The 17,711-nt window shown below is 43.0% G+C and overlaps 3 protein-coding genes across 8 annotated transcripts in view; 1 reads left to right on the plus strand and 2 right to left on the minus strand.

Moving 5' to 3' along the window:
* The window catches only part of msh3 (mutS homolog 3 (E. coli)), a 36,931-nt gene extending 30,288 nt beyond the window's left edge, over positions 1-6,643 (minus strand). For 3 of the 4 annotated variants that reach the window (XR_013129650.1, XM_076998043.1, XM_076998045.1), the window contains exons 1-8: positions 6,314-6,642; positions 5,956-6,046; positions 5,654-5,865; positions 5,226-5,450; positions 5,012-5,128; positions 3,871-3,988; positions 3,300-3,433; positions 2,950-3,116 (exon numbers count right to left, since the gene is read on the minus strand). Coding sequence is in view for 3 of the 4 variants with exons in the window: in XM_076998043.1 (XP_076854158.1) it covers positions 2,950-3,116; positions 3,300-3,433; positions 3,871-3,988; positions 5,012-5,128; positions 5,226-5,450; positions 5,654-5,865; positions 5,956-6,046; positions 6,314-6,466 (1,217 nt within the window). In the remaining variant the exon portion in view is untranslated. Of the gene's footprint in view, positions 1-2,949; positions 3,117-3,299; positions 3,434-3,870; positions 3,989-5,011; positions 5,129-5,225; positions 5,451-5,653; positions 5,866-5,955; positions 6,047-6,313 lie in introns of all 4 variants that reach the window. The other variant, XM_076998044.1, reaches the window with a different exon arrangement.
* Positions 6,644-7,674: 1,031 nt separating this feature from the next.
* On the minus strand, positions 7,675-14,078 carry ubac1 (UBA domain containing 1). 3 transcript variants are annotated; one of them, XM_076998047.1, is made up of 10 exons: positions 13,687-14,078; positions 13,050-13,170; positions 12,865-12,938; positions 12,633-12,737; positions 12,349-12,451; positions 12,117-12,225; positions 11,587-11,839; positions 11,233-11,319; positions 10,904-11,042; positions 7,675-10,587 (listed from the first exon to the last, which is right to left on the minus strand). In XM_076998047.1, exons 1-10 carry the CDS (start codon positions 13,771-13,773, stop codon positions 10,472-10,474), a joined length of 1,194 nt encoding a protein of 397 aa, XP_076854162.1. In that variant the 5' UTR covers positions 13,774-14,078; the 3' UTR covers positions 7,675-10,471. The 3 variants fall into 3 exon arrangements, with proteins under 3 accessions (XP_076854162.1, XP_076854163.1, XP_076854161.1); XM_076998048.1 differs by having other exon boundaries at positions 10,904-10,961; positions 13,636-14,078; XM_076998046.1 differs by having other exon boundaries at positions 13,636-14,077.
* Positions 14,079-14,669: 591 nt separating this feature from the next.
* entr1 (endosome associated trafficking regulator 1) lies at positions 14,670-17,683 on the plus strand. The gene is made up of 8 exons (XM_076998049.1): positions 14,670-15,227; positions 15,332-15,429; positions 15,632-16,030; positions 16,119-16,192; positions 16,321-16,432; positions 16,574-16,636; positions 16,780-16,919; positions 17,154-17,683. The coding sequence occupies exons 1-8, from the start codon at positions 15,182-15,184 to the stop codon at positions 17,236-17,238; spliced, it is 1,017 nt and encodes a 338-aa protein (XP_076854164.1). The 5' UTR covers positions 14,670-15,181; the 3' UTR covers positions 17,239-17,683.
* The last annotated feature ends 28 nt before the right edge of the window (positions 17,684-17,711 follow it).

The following is a 17,711-nucleotide window of genomic DNA, read 5'->3' on the forward strand; positions in this document are numbered from 1 at the left end:
ACACACACGCACACGCACACACACACACGCACACACACGCACACACACGCACACACACGCACACACACGCGCGCGACCAGAGCCCATGCAGTAGGGGCACCAGCAGGAAGTGTCCCTGTCTGTCCACTTACATCCCCCCAATCACCCCAATATCACCCCAATCAGGTCACTTCTACACCCACCAATCCTGCATCTGCTCATGATCTCAACACCCATTAGAAGCAGAGGTGGAGTTTGATGTGAAACGTAGCCATGGGAACTTCACTTTTGATGCCCACAAGGGCTTGAAGCCCCAGGGGGCAAACAGGCGTGGCACTCCGAGTTAAACGGGCACGGTGAAGACAGACGTTTTGTGCACAGGAAGTGACAAAGTGGCAGAAGCAAGACAAGCCACAAGTGTCGGACATGACAGCCCCGACAGTACAAACAGGACAGGCAAGACAGCCAATCAGTGGATTAGGAGGTTAAAGATGGAACAGAGATGACGAGAGCAAAAGTGGAGAGGAGAGAGATGGGGAGAGTGGAGGAGAGGAGAGAATGAAAAGGCAAAGAGTGGGAGAGTGAGAGAGACTGTAAAAGAGTGAGAGACATCACTCTCGCAACACACGAATCCCCCTAATCTAATCTGATCTAAACCTTGCTACACGGATCACACTATTGACGATATCGGCGCAGGTGACTGACTGGTCTTGGGCACACACACACAAACCCGTACGCTCACACATGCGGGGCCATTTAAACAGAGGACAAGGGTAGCAGCCTGTTCAGCCTTTTCCCTCAATCTCCACCTTCCAGGCTGCAACGCGTCAGGCACTTCAGAAGAGGAACCGCGGTAGCTGTGTGCTACCATAATATTATGACACTGATTTTACGGACCCGTTTTTTTTTTGTGTGTGTCAACCTGCGTATGACAACATCGCAGTAGCTGACCCCCCCGTCTCAGGCCAAGAGCTGGCCACACACACACACACACACACACACAGATTTTACAGAGAATACCTTAAATGAACTCTCAAAGCTGCTATACATGCAAAATTACTGGACCCTTCCACTGTATAAAAAGCAAGCAAGTAATGAGAACATTTCAGTTTTAATGATAAAAGCTTAATGAAAAATTCCTCTTAGGAAAACAGCAGCTCTGCAGGAAAAACACAAAAACATCGTCTTGGAAACGGAAAAGGCAACAGGGTGGGCAAAATAAAGCTGGAATTTGGATGAACACAATTAGACACATAAAAGCAATTAAACATCTTTTTAAAAAGTGATCTTGACCTCTACAATCACTGAATTCCTCATCACACTAGAGCAGAACCTGGGGGGGGGGGGGGGTGGGGGGGTTCACTACATGTGCACACTGACGTGATGCCTCAGTTCCAACGTACAAGATATGTTCACACACCTTAACAACTTCCAGGTTTTTCCATGTACGTGTGCTGTCACTTTTAATTGCAATTAAGAAGTGCAATCTCAGAACTGCTAAAAATAATTATTATTATCAGTGTTAATCTCACATCCTGAATCTCACCATCTTCATTTTCAACTGTGTGTTTTATTTAAATTTGCAACCAAACTCCAAAATATGGAATACGTCCTTAAAAGAAATTATGAGCAAAGCACTAATGCAAAGACTTTAAACTTTTCCCCCAGTGTGCGGTACTTATTTTTCATGAAAGAATTTATAACCTGATCCAAGATCAGTCCTGAAATTCAAAATAAAGTACTTGGGGAAGGACGTTGGAATTCCAGTAATACACACATCATAATGACTGCATGCCTCATCTTCAGACCACTAGTGCTTTAAAGCACAATAGTCTTCATTTGCATAATACTTTTGCTACAAAATATATAGAAAAGCATTTTAGCATGCCACTGATCCAAATAATTAAGGAAGAACTCCAGTAATGGAGTTCTGATCCTTACAACCGGGTTTTAAGTTTTAAGGCGCTCTGTCGCCATCTAGTGGTCACTGCAGTATTGGCAGCGTTGGTCTCTTTGAACGGCGCGTTCGTCCCCGCAGACCAAATACGCAGGGCGCGACGGCAAACGGTGGCCATAGCTCACCAACACGGAGAAACACCTTCGTTCTGGCCTGGGCCTCGATGAAGGACATTCATTCTCCTCCTCCTCCGGGGATTAACCCGTTCTCGTCAGGCCCAAGGCCATGGAGGAGAGCGCAGAAGAAAACGGAGGATGCGGGTAGCTTGTCGAAGATCTGGCACTGCGACAGTCAAACCAGCTGTACACGAGAAACACGCGTATCAAACACCAATGACGGTGTGAATTAGGATGAAACGGTGTGATTTGGGATTAGCACTACAGGCAGGACCGCAATTCGTTTTAGTTTCACTGCATGTGAAACGTACAAAAGGCCATAAGTGTAAATCCGCTTACTAAGTTATTAAGTTCTCACAAATCATGAAACATGCTAAGAAAAACTCAATATTTCCACAATTTTCCACAACATTCTTTCTGCCAGTGTTTATCGACATCATTATTTTTACATTAACACACAGGCAATAATATGTTTTGTATAACATTGGAAATGGAACATCCGTTGTCCACAAAAATGCTCCATGATCTAAAATGGGATGCATCTCCTGTCTAGTTATTTACTGACCTCTTGTGGCGACTGATGGTAAATGCCTGCTAAATAGGAATTCTGTACTGGGATTCTTCTCCACAATCCCCAAACTAAATGGGAAACCATGAGATAAGGCTTACTGGTTTATTTTGGAAATCTACTTACCACAAGATGTCAGAAAACTAATAATGGTTAATAACCTGGTTGTTAGTGATTTTAAATGCATGGGAAACATTTTTATATATGGAGTCACACAAGTGAAACGATTAATCAAAATGTGGAGAGTCTGCATTTGTCTGATGGTCTGATTTCTTGGGCTGTAGCACCAGTAGGTTGTGAATGTCAGCGTGTATGTCTGCGTGTCTGACCTAGACAGAGCTATGCTCCGTAGAAGCCGCATCGTGACCTCAGACAGGTCCGATGGCACCAGAATCTCCACCGGCTGGATGCGCAGAATTCTGGCCTCCAGCTCCGAGCGAGAGGGGTTGTCCTGAAAACAGTCCACCATCACGTCCCCCACACTGGCTTGCACCACCTGCACACCACACAACAAAGGAACCCAAATGGTGACGACTGTCCGGCTTCCACAGGTCAAACCGATCGGCGCTGGACTACGAGAGACGGACACCGAATCTAAATTACACTCCGTTATGTCGCCGTCGCGTCTCCAGACGTGACACCATTAAAAGAGGAACGAGGTGGGATTTAGTGCTCTTACCACCAAGCCCACTGTGAGCTCTCTGCTCCGTCTGTCCCAGCTCTCGTTCACACACATCAGGTAGCTGTTGGCCGAGTCCTGTACCACGTCCTCCGCCTGCTCCAGGTCACCCAGCTTCAACAAGGGGTTCACATCTGGGACAAGAAGTCAGATTTACAGCCTGTAATTACCTTTAATTAGGTTTCCAAGACAATTTAATCATGACCAAAACAGAGTTTCAGATAGGCAAGATCACTTCTTGGGACAGTTTTACAGTGCTACGCATTATTTTCTGTCACAGCTAACATTTTCTTTCAGAGTCTAGAACAATTTTCAGGACCCGTTTCCATTACTGGTATAACAACTGGTCTCAGATCAAACCACAGTGACACTAGTGGAAATAGCAATGGAAGTTCTGGTTTGTATCGGAGAAACTGGCCCACAGGACTCCAAACGGCACTTGTAATCACACAGGCACTAACTACAGACATTTGACAGTGTCATTATAAAAGTGATACATTTCATACAGATAAAAACCAACCATAGTTTATTTTTTATATATAATAATAATCTGGAGATGGTTCCTACAGACCTTCGCCGACCAGGGTAGACGTGGTGTAGAGTGCACTCAGCTGCCGGGTGAAGAGTGAGCTCTTGTTGGTGCTTGATGCTTTGATAGCTGATGTTTCGGTCTGCTTCACAACCCCAACCTACAAATAAACAAAATATACATATATATAAAAAAAATACGTTGCTCTTTTCGGCTTGAAAAAATTCTACAAGAAATGACGGCGCTACCACACACGTGAAAAATGTATGCCAAAGAAGAATAATGAAGTGCTTTGAGAGACTGGTTCTACAGTACATCAGAGTCATCCTCCCACCGACCTTTGACCCACATCAGTTTGCCAACGGGTCCACTGAGGATGCCATCACCACTGCCCTTCACACAGCACTCATGAGAATGTGATAATGCTATTCGTTGACTTTAGCTCTGCTTTTAATACGGTCGTCCCCCGCAGACTGATTATCAAACTCACAGACTTGAGACTCCCCCATACCACCTGCATTTGGATTAAGGACTTTTTAACAAATCGCACTCTGTTAGATTAGGCCGCCATCATTCCTCCAGTATAACAGTCAGCCCGGGAGTTCCACAGGGTTCCGTGTTGACATACACGCTCTCAACGTGGCACAGCGGCTGCACAGCAGCAGAAAGGGGAGCACACAGAGTGATCAACACAGTCCAGAAGATCACCGACTGCCCACTGCCCAGCCTGGAGGTTCTTGAAATTTTTTAAGGTTCTGTTCAACTCCCGCTGCCTCAGTAGGGCTGCAACATCCTGAAAGACTCCTCCCACCCTGGACGTCATCTATTCCAACAGCTGCCCTCAGGAAAACGCTTCAGGTCCATCGCATCCAGGACTAATAGACTAACAGCTTCTATCCTAGTGCCGTGCGGGAACTGTACACATCTAAACACACACACTGCCATAGATCAATGTAGCAAATTTGCACTATTTTGTATTTTGTCTTTTTTTTTTACCCGTGTACTACAGTTTTTTAAATTGATTATATGTCTACATCTAGCACCTTGGGATTGCTGCTCAATTTCATTGTACATGTGCAATGACGATAAAGTATCTATCCATCTATGGCTTTGTGATGTGTTGGTATATTTCGTTCCTATTCAGGGGGACAGCGTGTGAGAAGCTGAAGGGTTCTCCACTGACCTTGTAGCCCTGGGAGACCAGGCGGCGGACGTGGACGAACAGGCGGTGAGTGGGGATGCTAGCCGTCATGAAGTTGTGGTCCAGGTGACAAAAGATGTCGAGCTCTTTCGCCGCAATCTGTTCACATCGGCACACGGAGTCAAACAAAGAGCTCCTACAGATCCCACGAGAACATGGCTGACGTATATGGACCCGAGTCTGCGCCATATCTCACCTCTGCATCCTCTCCGAAGAACCTGTACTTGTATCCACACTCCACACAGAGGACTGTGTCCTTGTGCTGTTTCTTGATCTCCATGTACTGCAGCTCCAGGGGAGTGTAGATACTTTTGGTCCTTCTGTTGGGACCTGCGGGATTTGGGGGGCTCCTCTTAGCAGCACCTCCAACTCTACTACCAGACTGGGCAAACTGACCAAAGCTGATCCCTGGGGCAACACGCTGGAAAGGAAATGGGGGTGGAGAAAAGTGAAGATGGGGTGATATCATATAAAAACCGATTCTCCAGCACGCATTATTTAATCAAAACTCAGCAGAAGAAACAGAAGTGTTGAGTTTGGGTGAATTTTCTGCCTCATTTCATTTCTCCTCTCTGTGAATTCAATCCAATTCAACAGCAACAATACAAGTCGCCAAAGTTAAACCTGTCCATGCCGACTCCCCTCTTCCTCCGGGTCCTCCCGCATCTCAGCTGTCCGGTCTCCAGTCGTGCCCTCGGTGTCGCCCACGCCCGGGGCTTCCACGCTCACCCTGGCGCCTGGGGCACTGACATCACTGCTCCCAGAACAGCTGAAACCCCGCAACTTCTCCAAAGTAGCGCCAGAGAGAGTGCCTTTAGTAGAGGAGGCCTTCTCATCTACAGGCAGAGATCAGAAACACGGTTCAAACCCTGCAGCACAACATCCAGGAGCAGCATTTACCAGGACGTGAATGTGAAGGTTCTCACGTTTGTTGCCCTCCTGGAGCTCAGCCCTGTTGGGAGAGAGCTTCACTCGTTTCTCCAAGGACTCTCCCTTATCAGGTGACCCTAGTCTCTTCTGTGTCGTTTTGCACAAGTCAAATAAACAAACAACACAAAAACTATTAATCATATGTTTTTTTTTCCTGGTTTACAACGCACCACGATGAACGCCACACTGAAACTGTGTGCAATTATGAGCACCTAAATTCTAAGGTTATGCATAGAAACCTTAATACTGTAGGACGAAGCCTGTTTGTTTTCTGGACAAGAAAGGGTGAATAAAGCTGCAAGCTTGTAGGGACTAGACGGCCGCTCCCAGTGCGTATCTGATCATCATTCTCACCTTGCCTTTGCCCTGAAGATCTCTACGTCTAGTCCTGGGCTGGTCCACATCCTCACCTGGGTCACCTGCACCGCTGAAGAACCTGCTGATAGTCGTTTGTGTGCTGGACCTGCTTCTCTTGCCTGCAGTTCGTTTTTTAATATTAGAATACATTTTACAGCACACAATAATAGTTTAAAAGTATCCGCACCGCTCGCTGCTTATGCAGTAGTAAACCATAACAGTCCACTAAGATAATTTTAAAAACATAATTTTAGCACGGAACTACAGTCGTGTTGGCGCGTATATGACGATTACACGTCCTCACGCGTGAAGACACCGGCGTGTTCAAGAGCGCGAACAACGCGTAGGGGATGCGCAGTCGCATCGACGTTAATGCGTTGGCGATGCGCAGTCGCCTCAATGTTTACGTAAATCCAGTGGAAGAGATCCATATTCGTGTATATTAGGCCTAGATCTAAGGATACAATTAACTTCTCAAATGGAATATAGTAGATACGTTTCCTTTCTGAGGTTTTAGGCATATAAAGGACTGGGTTATGTGTAAAGGACAGACTAATCAGGTGACCTGAATAGGTAGGGATCATGTAAGTGCTTTATAGGGTGTACGTTGGAAGACAACATGGAACAACCCATGTGGTTGAATATGTTTTGTTCTAGAAGCACAAAGACTGAGATACGGTGCAGAGAAAGACAAATCAAATCATGTCACAATCATTCTCACACCCTTTATTCTTGTTTTGGGTTAGAGTAAGTGCAGAATATGTGGGGTGGATACTCTGGAGATCAGGTGAGAGATGTGGTGATGATCCTCGTGTACCAGGTGCTTTCAGATCTTAAGGAACAGGACAATTTTTGGCTTTCCAAGCAATCATCAGGGCTTTAAATCTGATGTGTGACCACAGGAAGGCAGAGGAGAGAATGCAGCAATTGTGTGATGTGTATGAACTAGGGAAACGGGAGTCGTGTAGGTGTGTTCTGGATCATCTGCAAAGATCTAGCGGCGTGTGCAGAAGCTAGCCAAGTCCTTCTTACACACATTCCCCTCCTACAGTAGCGCAGTTCTATGGTTAGGGTCAGTTCTAAGGTCAGGGTTATGACGAGACGAGAGGGTCCGAGATGGCGAGACACACAGTAAAGTGGCTTCTCTGGAAAGAAAAGGCTACACCCTCCTTTTTAACGACCTAATCAGGAGTATACTATAAACCAGTTACTATTTCAGTGTGTCATAGTAGCAAAAGATGTTACTGATTTCATATTAAAGTAAGGGGGAAATTCAACATGAATGAATATTTCTGAATGAAAATTCACAACATTGCAAATGAGCAAAACTGTAGGCATCTTTTAAAAACACGACATCATACATTTCAAACTTTTTTTATTTTCAATAATACAAAAACAAGGCTTCCCACTTCTAGACAGGTGAAGAGTGAACACACTGATGGGAAAAAAATTAATTCACATCATGTGAGACCGTGAGTGTTAACAGAGAACAGAAATCCTCCCTGTGTGTGTGAAATTCCACATCAGTATCTGTGACGTGATCACTGGATAGAACATACACTCCCTCACTGGGAACCAGTTTTTCAGTAAACTACTTTCAACATGGTAAAACTTCGAAACCCAAAGTGACACTGCTTTAGTCAACAACAGCATTTGAAATAAATAAGAATAAATGATAAATGCTTGATCATGCCAGAAGCACCACTAATGCTGGACAGAAGTGTCACATTCCCTTATCAGACTCCATAAGATCAAAATACATGATCTATTTTTTTGTGATGATTGCTGAAAACTCTTCTGGCAACACGAGAGAGGAGTATTGCATAACCCTAGTACTGATGAGTCTACAAAAACGACTTGCATCTCCGAACTTGGAGTAAACAGACAGACACACCTATATTGCTTATACTCTGCAGCAGCGGTTTTTAAACACCGAGTGCTGTGTGTAAAACACCACAGCTCAAATAATCCCAAAGCCACGTTTAAACTGAAGGAGGGAGATGTGTGATTTGACCATGTGGAGTGATCTGAACTGCATTAGCGTGGCCCTAGCTTAATAACAGTAGTTTCTCTTAAATGTGTAGTGTGAATGAGAGGTGTTCTGCTGATAGCCTCACAGACTGTATTTGGCTTAGGAATAAGTTAATTAAGAGAATTACTTGTTAATTAATTACTGTTATCTTGCTAAGCTTATGTCTCCAACATTATGCACATTAAATATAGTTCAGACTATTGCAACAGTAGAATTTTGCTCTGTGGTGCATCTAGAAACCCCTGAGCATACACATCAAAACCACTGTAAATACTTAAAAGATGCTGACGAGGGAAACAGGACACAAAAGGTCAACATACATATGACTGCCAAAATAAAAGTCTGATCACTTTGGTATAAGGATTCCAAGGTAACAGGTCTGATAATGAGGAAACGTCCAGGTCAAAGACAACTATTTCCATTTTAGATCAAACTTTCCACCCGAGTCCCATGAACACTCACCTAGTAGACAAGTGCATTTCACTCATTACACAACTTTGTCAGAAGGGAAGTCAAAAATGAACCCATCACACAACACTTAGGTACATACTTTGCAAAGTGCCTATTAATACCGAACATGTCAATTTGGACAGAGTTAAAGCCAGTCTGGCCCAGAGGATTCGTTGTAGATTGTGATGGAGTTTTTGTGTGCATGTGCGCACATGTATCATCTACTGTAATAACAGACACACGTGCCCTGAATCAAACCAAAATGAGATGTGACAAGGCATTCAAAGCACAACATATGTTTGTCATTCTTGACAGACTTTATAAAGTGTGCCAAGAAATACTGGTATATAGATATACCAATTTATAAACCCAGATATTTGTATTTGGAGTGGATCAAAAAGCGATGCTGTGTTTGTGGTTGGTACGTGGCGTGACCCAGGAACCCCAGGAACACAGTCAGGGTCAACAATCAGGCTTTCTGTAGCCAGCCAACACCCTCCCGTTCACGTACATATACATACATGAAGACCCATACATGTAGACCCATAGCAAAATGGAATCAAATCCATGTTTTAAAAGGGGATGGGCACATCAAGAGGGCCCTGGTGTGAATTTCCGGGTAAGAACATCCTGTGGAAAAACAGGGATGTGCATATTCAAAACACAAGTCACTCTCTTCTAAATAATCAAACGACTGAGCCACTGCTATAAGAGACTGACTGCGTTTTCTCTGTTCAGTTTCATAAAGACATTAACCTACATCCATCGCCCAAATCATGACAACCGAGAACAGGAGAAACCATCCTCAAAAAAAAAAAACCCAAACGTAAAACCACCAGCACTAAGCCATAAGCCATACATGTCAACTTCACAAATGCCTACGACATATGGAAAAGGAACTGAAAATATACATTGTATTCTATGTCATGGCACAAGACCACATAGGGATTGTACAGTGTTTATGAAGTGTTCAGACAATGTAACTGGTTAGGGTCTTCAAAAGAAACATGACAAAGCCATTTATGCCTGCTTTTCAGAAGCTGGTTCATGTGTTACAGCAGAAAGAACAAGAGACCATAGTTTCAGACTGATCTCTCAACCAGCGTAAAGCTGAGAAAGTTATTCATCTCTTAAGCTACTTAGTAACATTCACTTTGATGAGATGGTACTACTGAAAATGTCTAATAACTTCTTAGATTGTTGCTTAAACATCACGAAATATACAAAACTATTTTTTTTTTAAGTGTAAACATTTTTTAATCTGGATGCCCGATGTTAATTACATAAGGAGAAAGTATATAAATAAAATATGAACTATAATATAATTAGATTATTAAAAACAGGTTTTTATTAAAAAATAAAATAATAATGAAGCTAGCATTCATCAGTTGTTATTAAGTTACTGTTTACATTTGCTTTTTTACAAGTGTCCTGTTGAATTATAAATATCTATAGATATGCAGAAATATTTTTCCTGTCCTGTTTTAATGTTACATTCACTTCCTGTGTTTCTTTAACAACATAGACCATACCAAACACAGACACAAACGGAGACAGAGACAAACACAGAGAGACAAACAGACACAGAGACAGAGAGACACACTTCCCTTCTAACCGAATAACCTTTGTCAGCTTTGCAGTGGCTCTAGCAGGGATGAGGTGTGAGGTGTTCTCTACGTGCGATTGAGTGTCTGGAAGATTCTGGAGATTTGGAGCATCACTGGTCCGGTCTCGGGATCATTCATCCACTGGGTGCTGTTCAGAGGATTCTCAAGCATGTCCTCAAACGCTGCAGGCCCAATGCAAACACATGACAGAGGCAATAAACGTCACATGACACGGGCATTCAACTAAAGCCACAAACGAATATTCATACCCCACTAAAACCTAGTGACAACAGCTATTAAAGTCTTGAGTTCACACCACATGGTGGATTAAAGTGAGAGAGACTTGTTATTTCACTTTAGGCTTTCTCACTATAATCACAACACATGCATAAAAGTGGCACAGTCCTCCCACATTTAAGAGCACAAAAAATCAGGAATAAAAGCCGATACCACTCTGATCGTGTGGATGTAAGTGGAAACATCAGGGCACAGACTCACCCAGGAGTGTTTTAGGGTTCGTAAGTCCCAGCTGTACCACAGGGTTCTCCAGTATGGCCTGAAAGAGGGGACTGTTGGTATCGATACCCTTATCTAGATCTTCAGGAGACGGCTTTCTGTCTCCCAACAACCACTCACACTGCATAAAAACAGACCCACAAATAAAACCATGCTCCGTTTGTTTTTCTTATTATTTAAGCAGATGTTTAGTCTGGAATATCTAGAATATAGAATATAGAATGATCTTGTTTTTAGAGACGTGAGGGCAGAAGTTTTATTCTTATTACCGATACAAACTAAAACTAATCCTGGACTTGAACAGGACTTACAGCAGCATCCTGTTGATTGTTATTGACGCGTAACGCATCGATCACTTCCTTCTCATCAAAGCCCATCTCCATGAGCGCGATCACGGCCTGCACACAACCACAGGCAACGCCCAAGTATACGTCGAGAAATAAAAACTGATATTAAGAATAAGAAATACAATAATACGTGCAATGTTTAGCCTTCCTTTTACATCCCAAAGTAAAAACAGTTCACTTGTAATTGTGGGTAATAAAATGCTTTGTTCTATAGTTGTGTTTTTCGTTTGCACAGAGCACAACCACAGGGGAAATTAAGATTCTCCAGCTGTGACAAAGCCTTTCATGGCGCACGTGGGAAACACGCATGACTCTGACCCGCGAGTCCGGCCTGAACTCCCTTTTCCTGCGGATCCTTTTGAAGATCTCCGTCAGTTCGTCCTGCCTGGTCTCCTCCGTGCCGGCCTGGGGCGGAGCGCGTGCCAGAGCCCCCAGGGCAGACGAGCCGGCTGCTGCAGACGCACCGGCCGCAGCGCCTCCTCCCTGAGCGTCCTGGCCTGACGGGGGCACGTCGACTGCGGGGTCATCCACGTGCTCAATCAGCCACTCCATAGCCTGCGTCACGGACATACTGCGAGGGGAGCAGCTCCGATTAGTGCGTTCAACAGCAGGGGCTCTGCTGATGACAGCGGTCCAATGGAGTTAGTTCATATCATGTAAGGCTAGTGTAAGGCAAGCCGGAACACCTCTGGAGCTGCTACGAGTTATCTGCTTTTCAGCCAAAACGATTAAGGGGTTAACGCCATCATTTTGTTCCAATTTGTGCACACACTGACTAGCAACAAAGGCTGCCTGTGGGCCAGCACACACAGGTGGTCAGACTCCCGGGAAGGTGCGAGCGTTCTCACTGGTTTAAACGCAGCGCCTTGGTCGCACGGCTCTCTGGGAAGCCCATCTCAGTGAGCTGCTGCAGGGCGGTCTCATCCACCCGCTCCTCCTCGTCCTCGTCCAGCATAGCTTCAACAACGAGAGAGTGGGACAGAGAGAGGGAGGAGGCCTTAATACTTTATAAAGGAGGCGGGGGCAGCGAAAGCATTCTACCTGCAGCATGTTTGATGAGCGTGCCGACCTGGGACATACCATTGGCCTTTTTGAAGAGCTCGACGGCATCTGGATTCAAGGCGAGGAGTTTCTGTGCTACCTCAATCAGCGATACCAGTATTTTCCTCAGTTCTGTTTGGAACTAGTTCAAACAGAAAGAGAAATATTAATTCAAAACACAAAACGATGTCTTGCACTACAGTGGAATAAACTGCGATTTTCGTAATCATCTTTCTTCACGCCGTTCAGTGCATACGAGACGCCGTTGCACCGTCTCGTCCAGTCGGTGTGTGGTGCGCGTCATTCCGGCGGTCAACACTCACGTCTCTGATGTTGTGTTGAGTCACGGTGCGGTCAGAGTGTTGAGTGGAGAGGTTTGCTGTGGCTTTCAAGATGGCGTCCTTATCAGGAGCCTTACTCTCCTGCTTCTGTTGAACGTCAAGGGCGATTAAACCAATCGGGCTCAATCAACCTAGCATGTTGAACAACATTCGCTACGTGCAGGTTACCCAGAATGCATGAGAAATGTCAGGCAATCGCGAGGAGTTACGGTACCTTCTCTTCTGCAGATATGTCGGTCACTTTGGGACGTGTTGGGGGTGGCCTCTTCTTTATCAACAGCAAGCAATCTTTAAAAAAATGAAAAATTCAAATTTTATCACTTCTAAAGCTTTGTGGAGAAAAAGTCAGTGAAACGGCTAATGTATCTAAAGAGAAAACATGATGAGTCTATTCCATACCTTTATCTTTAAGGTTTTCTTCTGCAACAGTCCTGGCCTCATTGAGAACCCTCTCTGTAGCTGCATGGATTAGTTTGTGGTGCGTTAAGGTCTTTGGGTCTTCTAGACTCCCATGTACACACTGCCAGTGAAAGGCAAATTTTGAATAAAATTTTAGAATGGTATAAAAAATACAATATTACATTTCTGCACCATTTTGGCCAAGACAGTAAACAGTGAACAGCAATCTACTAAATTTTATGAACGACTCAAAGTCGAAATCTCAATTTAATTTCTTGACTTTTATGTTTTGTTTAGTACTCCTGAAACGAGTACATAAATCTAATATTTCCCTTCACGTTTATTCCTTCAAGCTGTTTCTGGAGAGCCCAACACATTAGTAGACTGAAAATTGGACATCAGTGCCATTTTTTCCAAGTCCCATAAATGCAGTTTGAAGCCTGTTGCTACCCAGTGAGCTGCAGCAGGTGAACGAGGCTCTTCATTATAAATAGCTCCGTGTGCTCGTCTACTCTCTAAAAATACTCGGACACGGCGGGCCTGCTGCAGGCGGCCACGGAGCGCCCGGTGCGCCCGGTCAACCTACGTGCTTCAAGCATTTCTCCTTCAGCTTCTCCACGGTGGTGTCGTCCGTTACCTCCTCCAGCCACTCGGCGCCCTCCATGGTGCAGACGTGCACCTTCAACACCTTCCCCGCAAAGATCTTCTCCTCCTGCACGAACATGGTGCTGGTGCTGGCGCGCGCGGACGGGCGAGACGCTCGCGGGGAGACGAGTGCGCGAGCGCCGCTTCACGCGCAGGGCCGGCCGCGCGAGCTCGCCTGTTTGACGGGGGCGGGCGGAGACGAGTTGTTGTTGTTGTTGTTGTCTTTGTTCTTGTTATTCGATCATTTTTGTTTGTTTCAGAGCTGTCGGGTCGTGTCGTGGCGGCGCGTTCAGTGCTGGACGGAGCCCGGCCGCCTCGTGTAACACGGAGACCCGCTTTGTTGACACCTGTGATGCAGGCGGCAACCACACACGGAAAAACAGAGCGACTGCGCATGCGCTTGCGTGCCTGGGATAGGGCTTTGTGATTGGCGGATTAGGAACATGCAGAAACCTCATAGATCTTATTAATAATAATAATAATAATAATAATAATAATAATAATAATAATAGTGATTATGATTGTAATATCTCCTTTAAAATCAAGGACTATTTCAATTTCAGATTCTCAAATTTATTTCTCTCAACCTCCCAAATCTGTAACTCAGTTGCACACCTGCTTGATTTAAAGCCCCGTATCAAAATTCATAGTCCAAACGCGTCCAGGTTCAGTATGTTTTAACATTGATTTACTATTCTTCTATCAATTTTTTCTCAAAAATGTTTACACAAAATTAACCCCACACTAATCTGTATAGTAATCTGCCTCCTGGTACATGTCTAATGGCACCTACTCTGAAAAAAACAGTTAGCAACACCTGTTCAAAGTAATAGATTAATAGAACAGTATAGATTGTTACGATCTCACTATCAGCTTCACAGTAAAAGATGATCAACATGTTTTGGTCCCTTTACAATGTCTATTCAAGAGTTCAGAGGTGCTGTAGTGACTTTCCCCGTGTGATTTAGAATCATCTCACGACAGTAAGATGGAAGATACCAAGTAGATGGAAAAGTGGGCGCTTGCCTTTGTGATAAATGTCTTTAGTGTCTCTCTTTTCTGACCTCCAGGGGGCGGTATGTACCCACGCACCCTAACAAGTTTCACTGTTAAAACACAAAAGAAGACCAGGCTACTTAAAAAAAGAAACATTAAAAGATCAGGCAAAGTTTCGGTCAAATATTATAAAATATTTCAGACATTATTTTTTTTATAAATGGTCGCAGTAGGTGTATCTACGTAAGGGTAAAACTGACAGAGGCCTGTTTTTCACGGGTTTATTTCGCTTGACAAACTAAGTTTGAGCACTAAAGTCGTGGCTAGCTAACGGCTACAACACTAGCTGGTTAGTTATGGCGCTAGTAAACTCTGGTGTAAGTCCAGCAGCAGAAATGTGAATGTAAATGTGTTAAATGTAAATGTGTTAAATGTACTAGTAAGATCGCACCTAGTATTGGACTCTGTAACGGCTTTCCAAACAAAAAAAAATGTCAAAACACAAAACAACCAAGAAAAAGCTCATTATTGAAGATGGTGGGCGTTTCTTCCCTCTTTTCATTCTTTTCAAAACATGAACTTTTTCTTATTGATTTTATGAGTCTCAATAGGGCTCTAGAATAACTTCTTACCTTTTTTAGATGAACGAAATGATGGTGAAGATGGATTAAACCCATTCTCTTTCAAAGAATTCATCAGGAGCAAAACTCAAGTTTCAAGCACTGCTGATATTCTTCAGGTGAGACACTGTCCTGTTGAAGCCTGTACTGTCTGCTTGTTTTGCACACAGGTGTCCTTCAACAATTTACATTGTTTTCCTTCACAAAATGTTTTAATTGATAAAAAATGCATGGTCATATTGATTCATACATTATGAATAATGAATTTGTTTTTCCCGAGGGACGTCTCCGGTGTTGTAATATCTATTTGTATGCCTGCAGAAAACTTCCAGTGGTGCCTCTCAAGTGGAGGATAAATATAATTACCCCAGAGGCTTTGATCGTAGCCATAAAGGACACTTCTTCACAGATCCTTCCGTGCTTGGCCAGACCTCTGACAATGAACCTGACTGTGAATGGACTGAAATCTACCAGCCTTCAGCCGTTGAAGAGGCTCATGACTTGGGACTGTGCGGGAGTTTGGAAGGAAAACCCTTCTTACTGCCTCATTCCTTACTGTACAACGAAGAGAGGGATGAGACAGCAGACGAGTGGGAAGAGACTCACTTTCCTAGAAAAAGCACCGGCAGCTATGAAGGAGACGAGGAGACATCAGTCATTGACATTTCATTTCACGCTAAGAAGAGCAGTGCTGAGAATGGCATCAGGGACCAGCAAAAGGTGACAAGTTAGTTTTATAATTTCCTTACAACTTTGGTATATTTTTGATGCATGTTTTGATAAAGTTTATATGTTTTTCTTTTTCTAGCTAAGAGAAGAAAATGCTCAGCTGAGAAGTCATATCAAAGAACTTTTAAAGAAGTCCGAGGCAGACTCCAGAATGTAAGACATACAAGATCAAAGACACTTATTTATAAGTATGGATATAATCAGCATTGACATAATTGCATGGGCATTGGTTTGGAGTGATCTTTGTATGTCTGATCAGATTACCTGTCTGTGTAATGTAGGATCAGACAACTCGCAGATGAACTGCACAACCGAAAGATACAAGAGGAGAAGGAAGCTAAAGCCCTGGAGACGATGGTGCAGTCTGTGGAACAAAACCTTCAGTTAATGACGGTATGCAGCTATCAGACGTCTTTATGTTGACGCTACCTGGCTTTTCCCAGACCCACAGTTTAACCTTGATGTCTGGCATTAAACAGTGTTGACATATTTTATACACGTGAAATTCAAATGAATCATTTATTTCTAATACAGAAACGGGCAGTTAAAGCTGAAAACAGTTTATCTAAATTACGACAAGAGATCCAGCAACTCCAGGTTAGATTTTTTGGTGATGTTTTAAATTGTTGTGTGCTACTCTACATTATTGTGAGCCTATTACATTACCTGATTTTCATTTTGAAACATTATTTATTATTATTAATATTATTAATATTATAATGAATAACTTCTTTTCCCAGAGCGAGCTAGAGAACTACAAATGTGAAAATGATCAACTTCGTGCAGGAGAGACTGCAGCTTTAACTACAATGAGACACAATGCACAAGTGGCATCAGAATACCTTAACAAAACAGCCAAAGATGCTGAGACTTCCATCAGGTATGTTAAAAAAACAAAAACACCTGATTAAAATGTTTCAAGTCTTCAGAAAATGTACAGTACATAGTAAAATTGTACTTACTATATTAGATTTGTTAAAAATCCACTAGAATCTGATATCTATGTGAAGTGTAAACATATGTAATACCCGGTATCAGATAAAACCACATTACATTTGATACACTCAGTGATTTACCTATGCATTTAACTATTAGCTGTGTGTTTTGTCAACAGGCAGTTGCTGACAGGAAGAGAGACGCTCTGTCTTGTGTCACAGTTACTTAGTTCCATTGACAAGATTTCTGAGATTCAAAAATGATCATTTGTTTTCATTCAGTATTTCATATATAATATATGTATAATATATTGAACACATAACCTTGGTGTTGATTGCACCTTGCTCTGTACATTACTATACAATATATCAAATATTGACTGCATTATAAAAATAGAATTATGCATACTGGACCGGTTTTTTCTACCTGAATTAAGAATGACAAATTTGATTAACTAGCCTTTCTGATTTGATGCATACAGTGCTAGAGAGTCTGAAACTGGACATACTGAATTTGATGGAAAGAAAATCTGTTGCACTACTTTTTGATGTGCTATGATTTTATGTTATCCTCATTCATCCCATACAAATATTTTATCTACCTTTCTTGTATATTGATTGAAATATATTGTATTCATTTAATGGTAAAAATTAATATGTATTTTATTACTAAATTTGGGAGATTGTTGTTACTTCCCAATTAAAAACTGTTTTAACAAAAAAAAATGTGGATATCG

Source organism: Brachyhypopomus gauderio, chromosome 3 (assembly GCF_052324685.1).
Source record: "Brachyhypopomus gauderio isolate BG-103 chromosome 3, BGAUD_0.2, whole genome shotgun sequence".
In the NCBI taxonomy this organism is placed as follows: domain Eukaryota; kingdom Metazoa; phylum Chordata; class Actinopteri; order Gymnotiformes; family Hypopomidae; genus Brachyhypopomus; species Brachyhypopomus gauderio.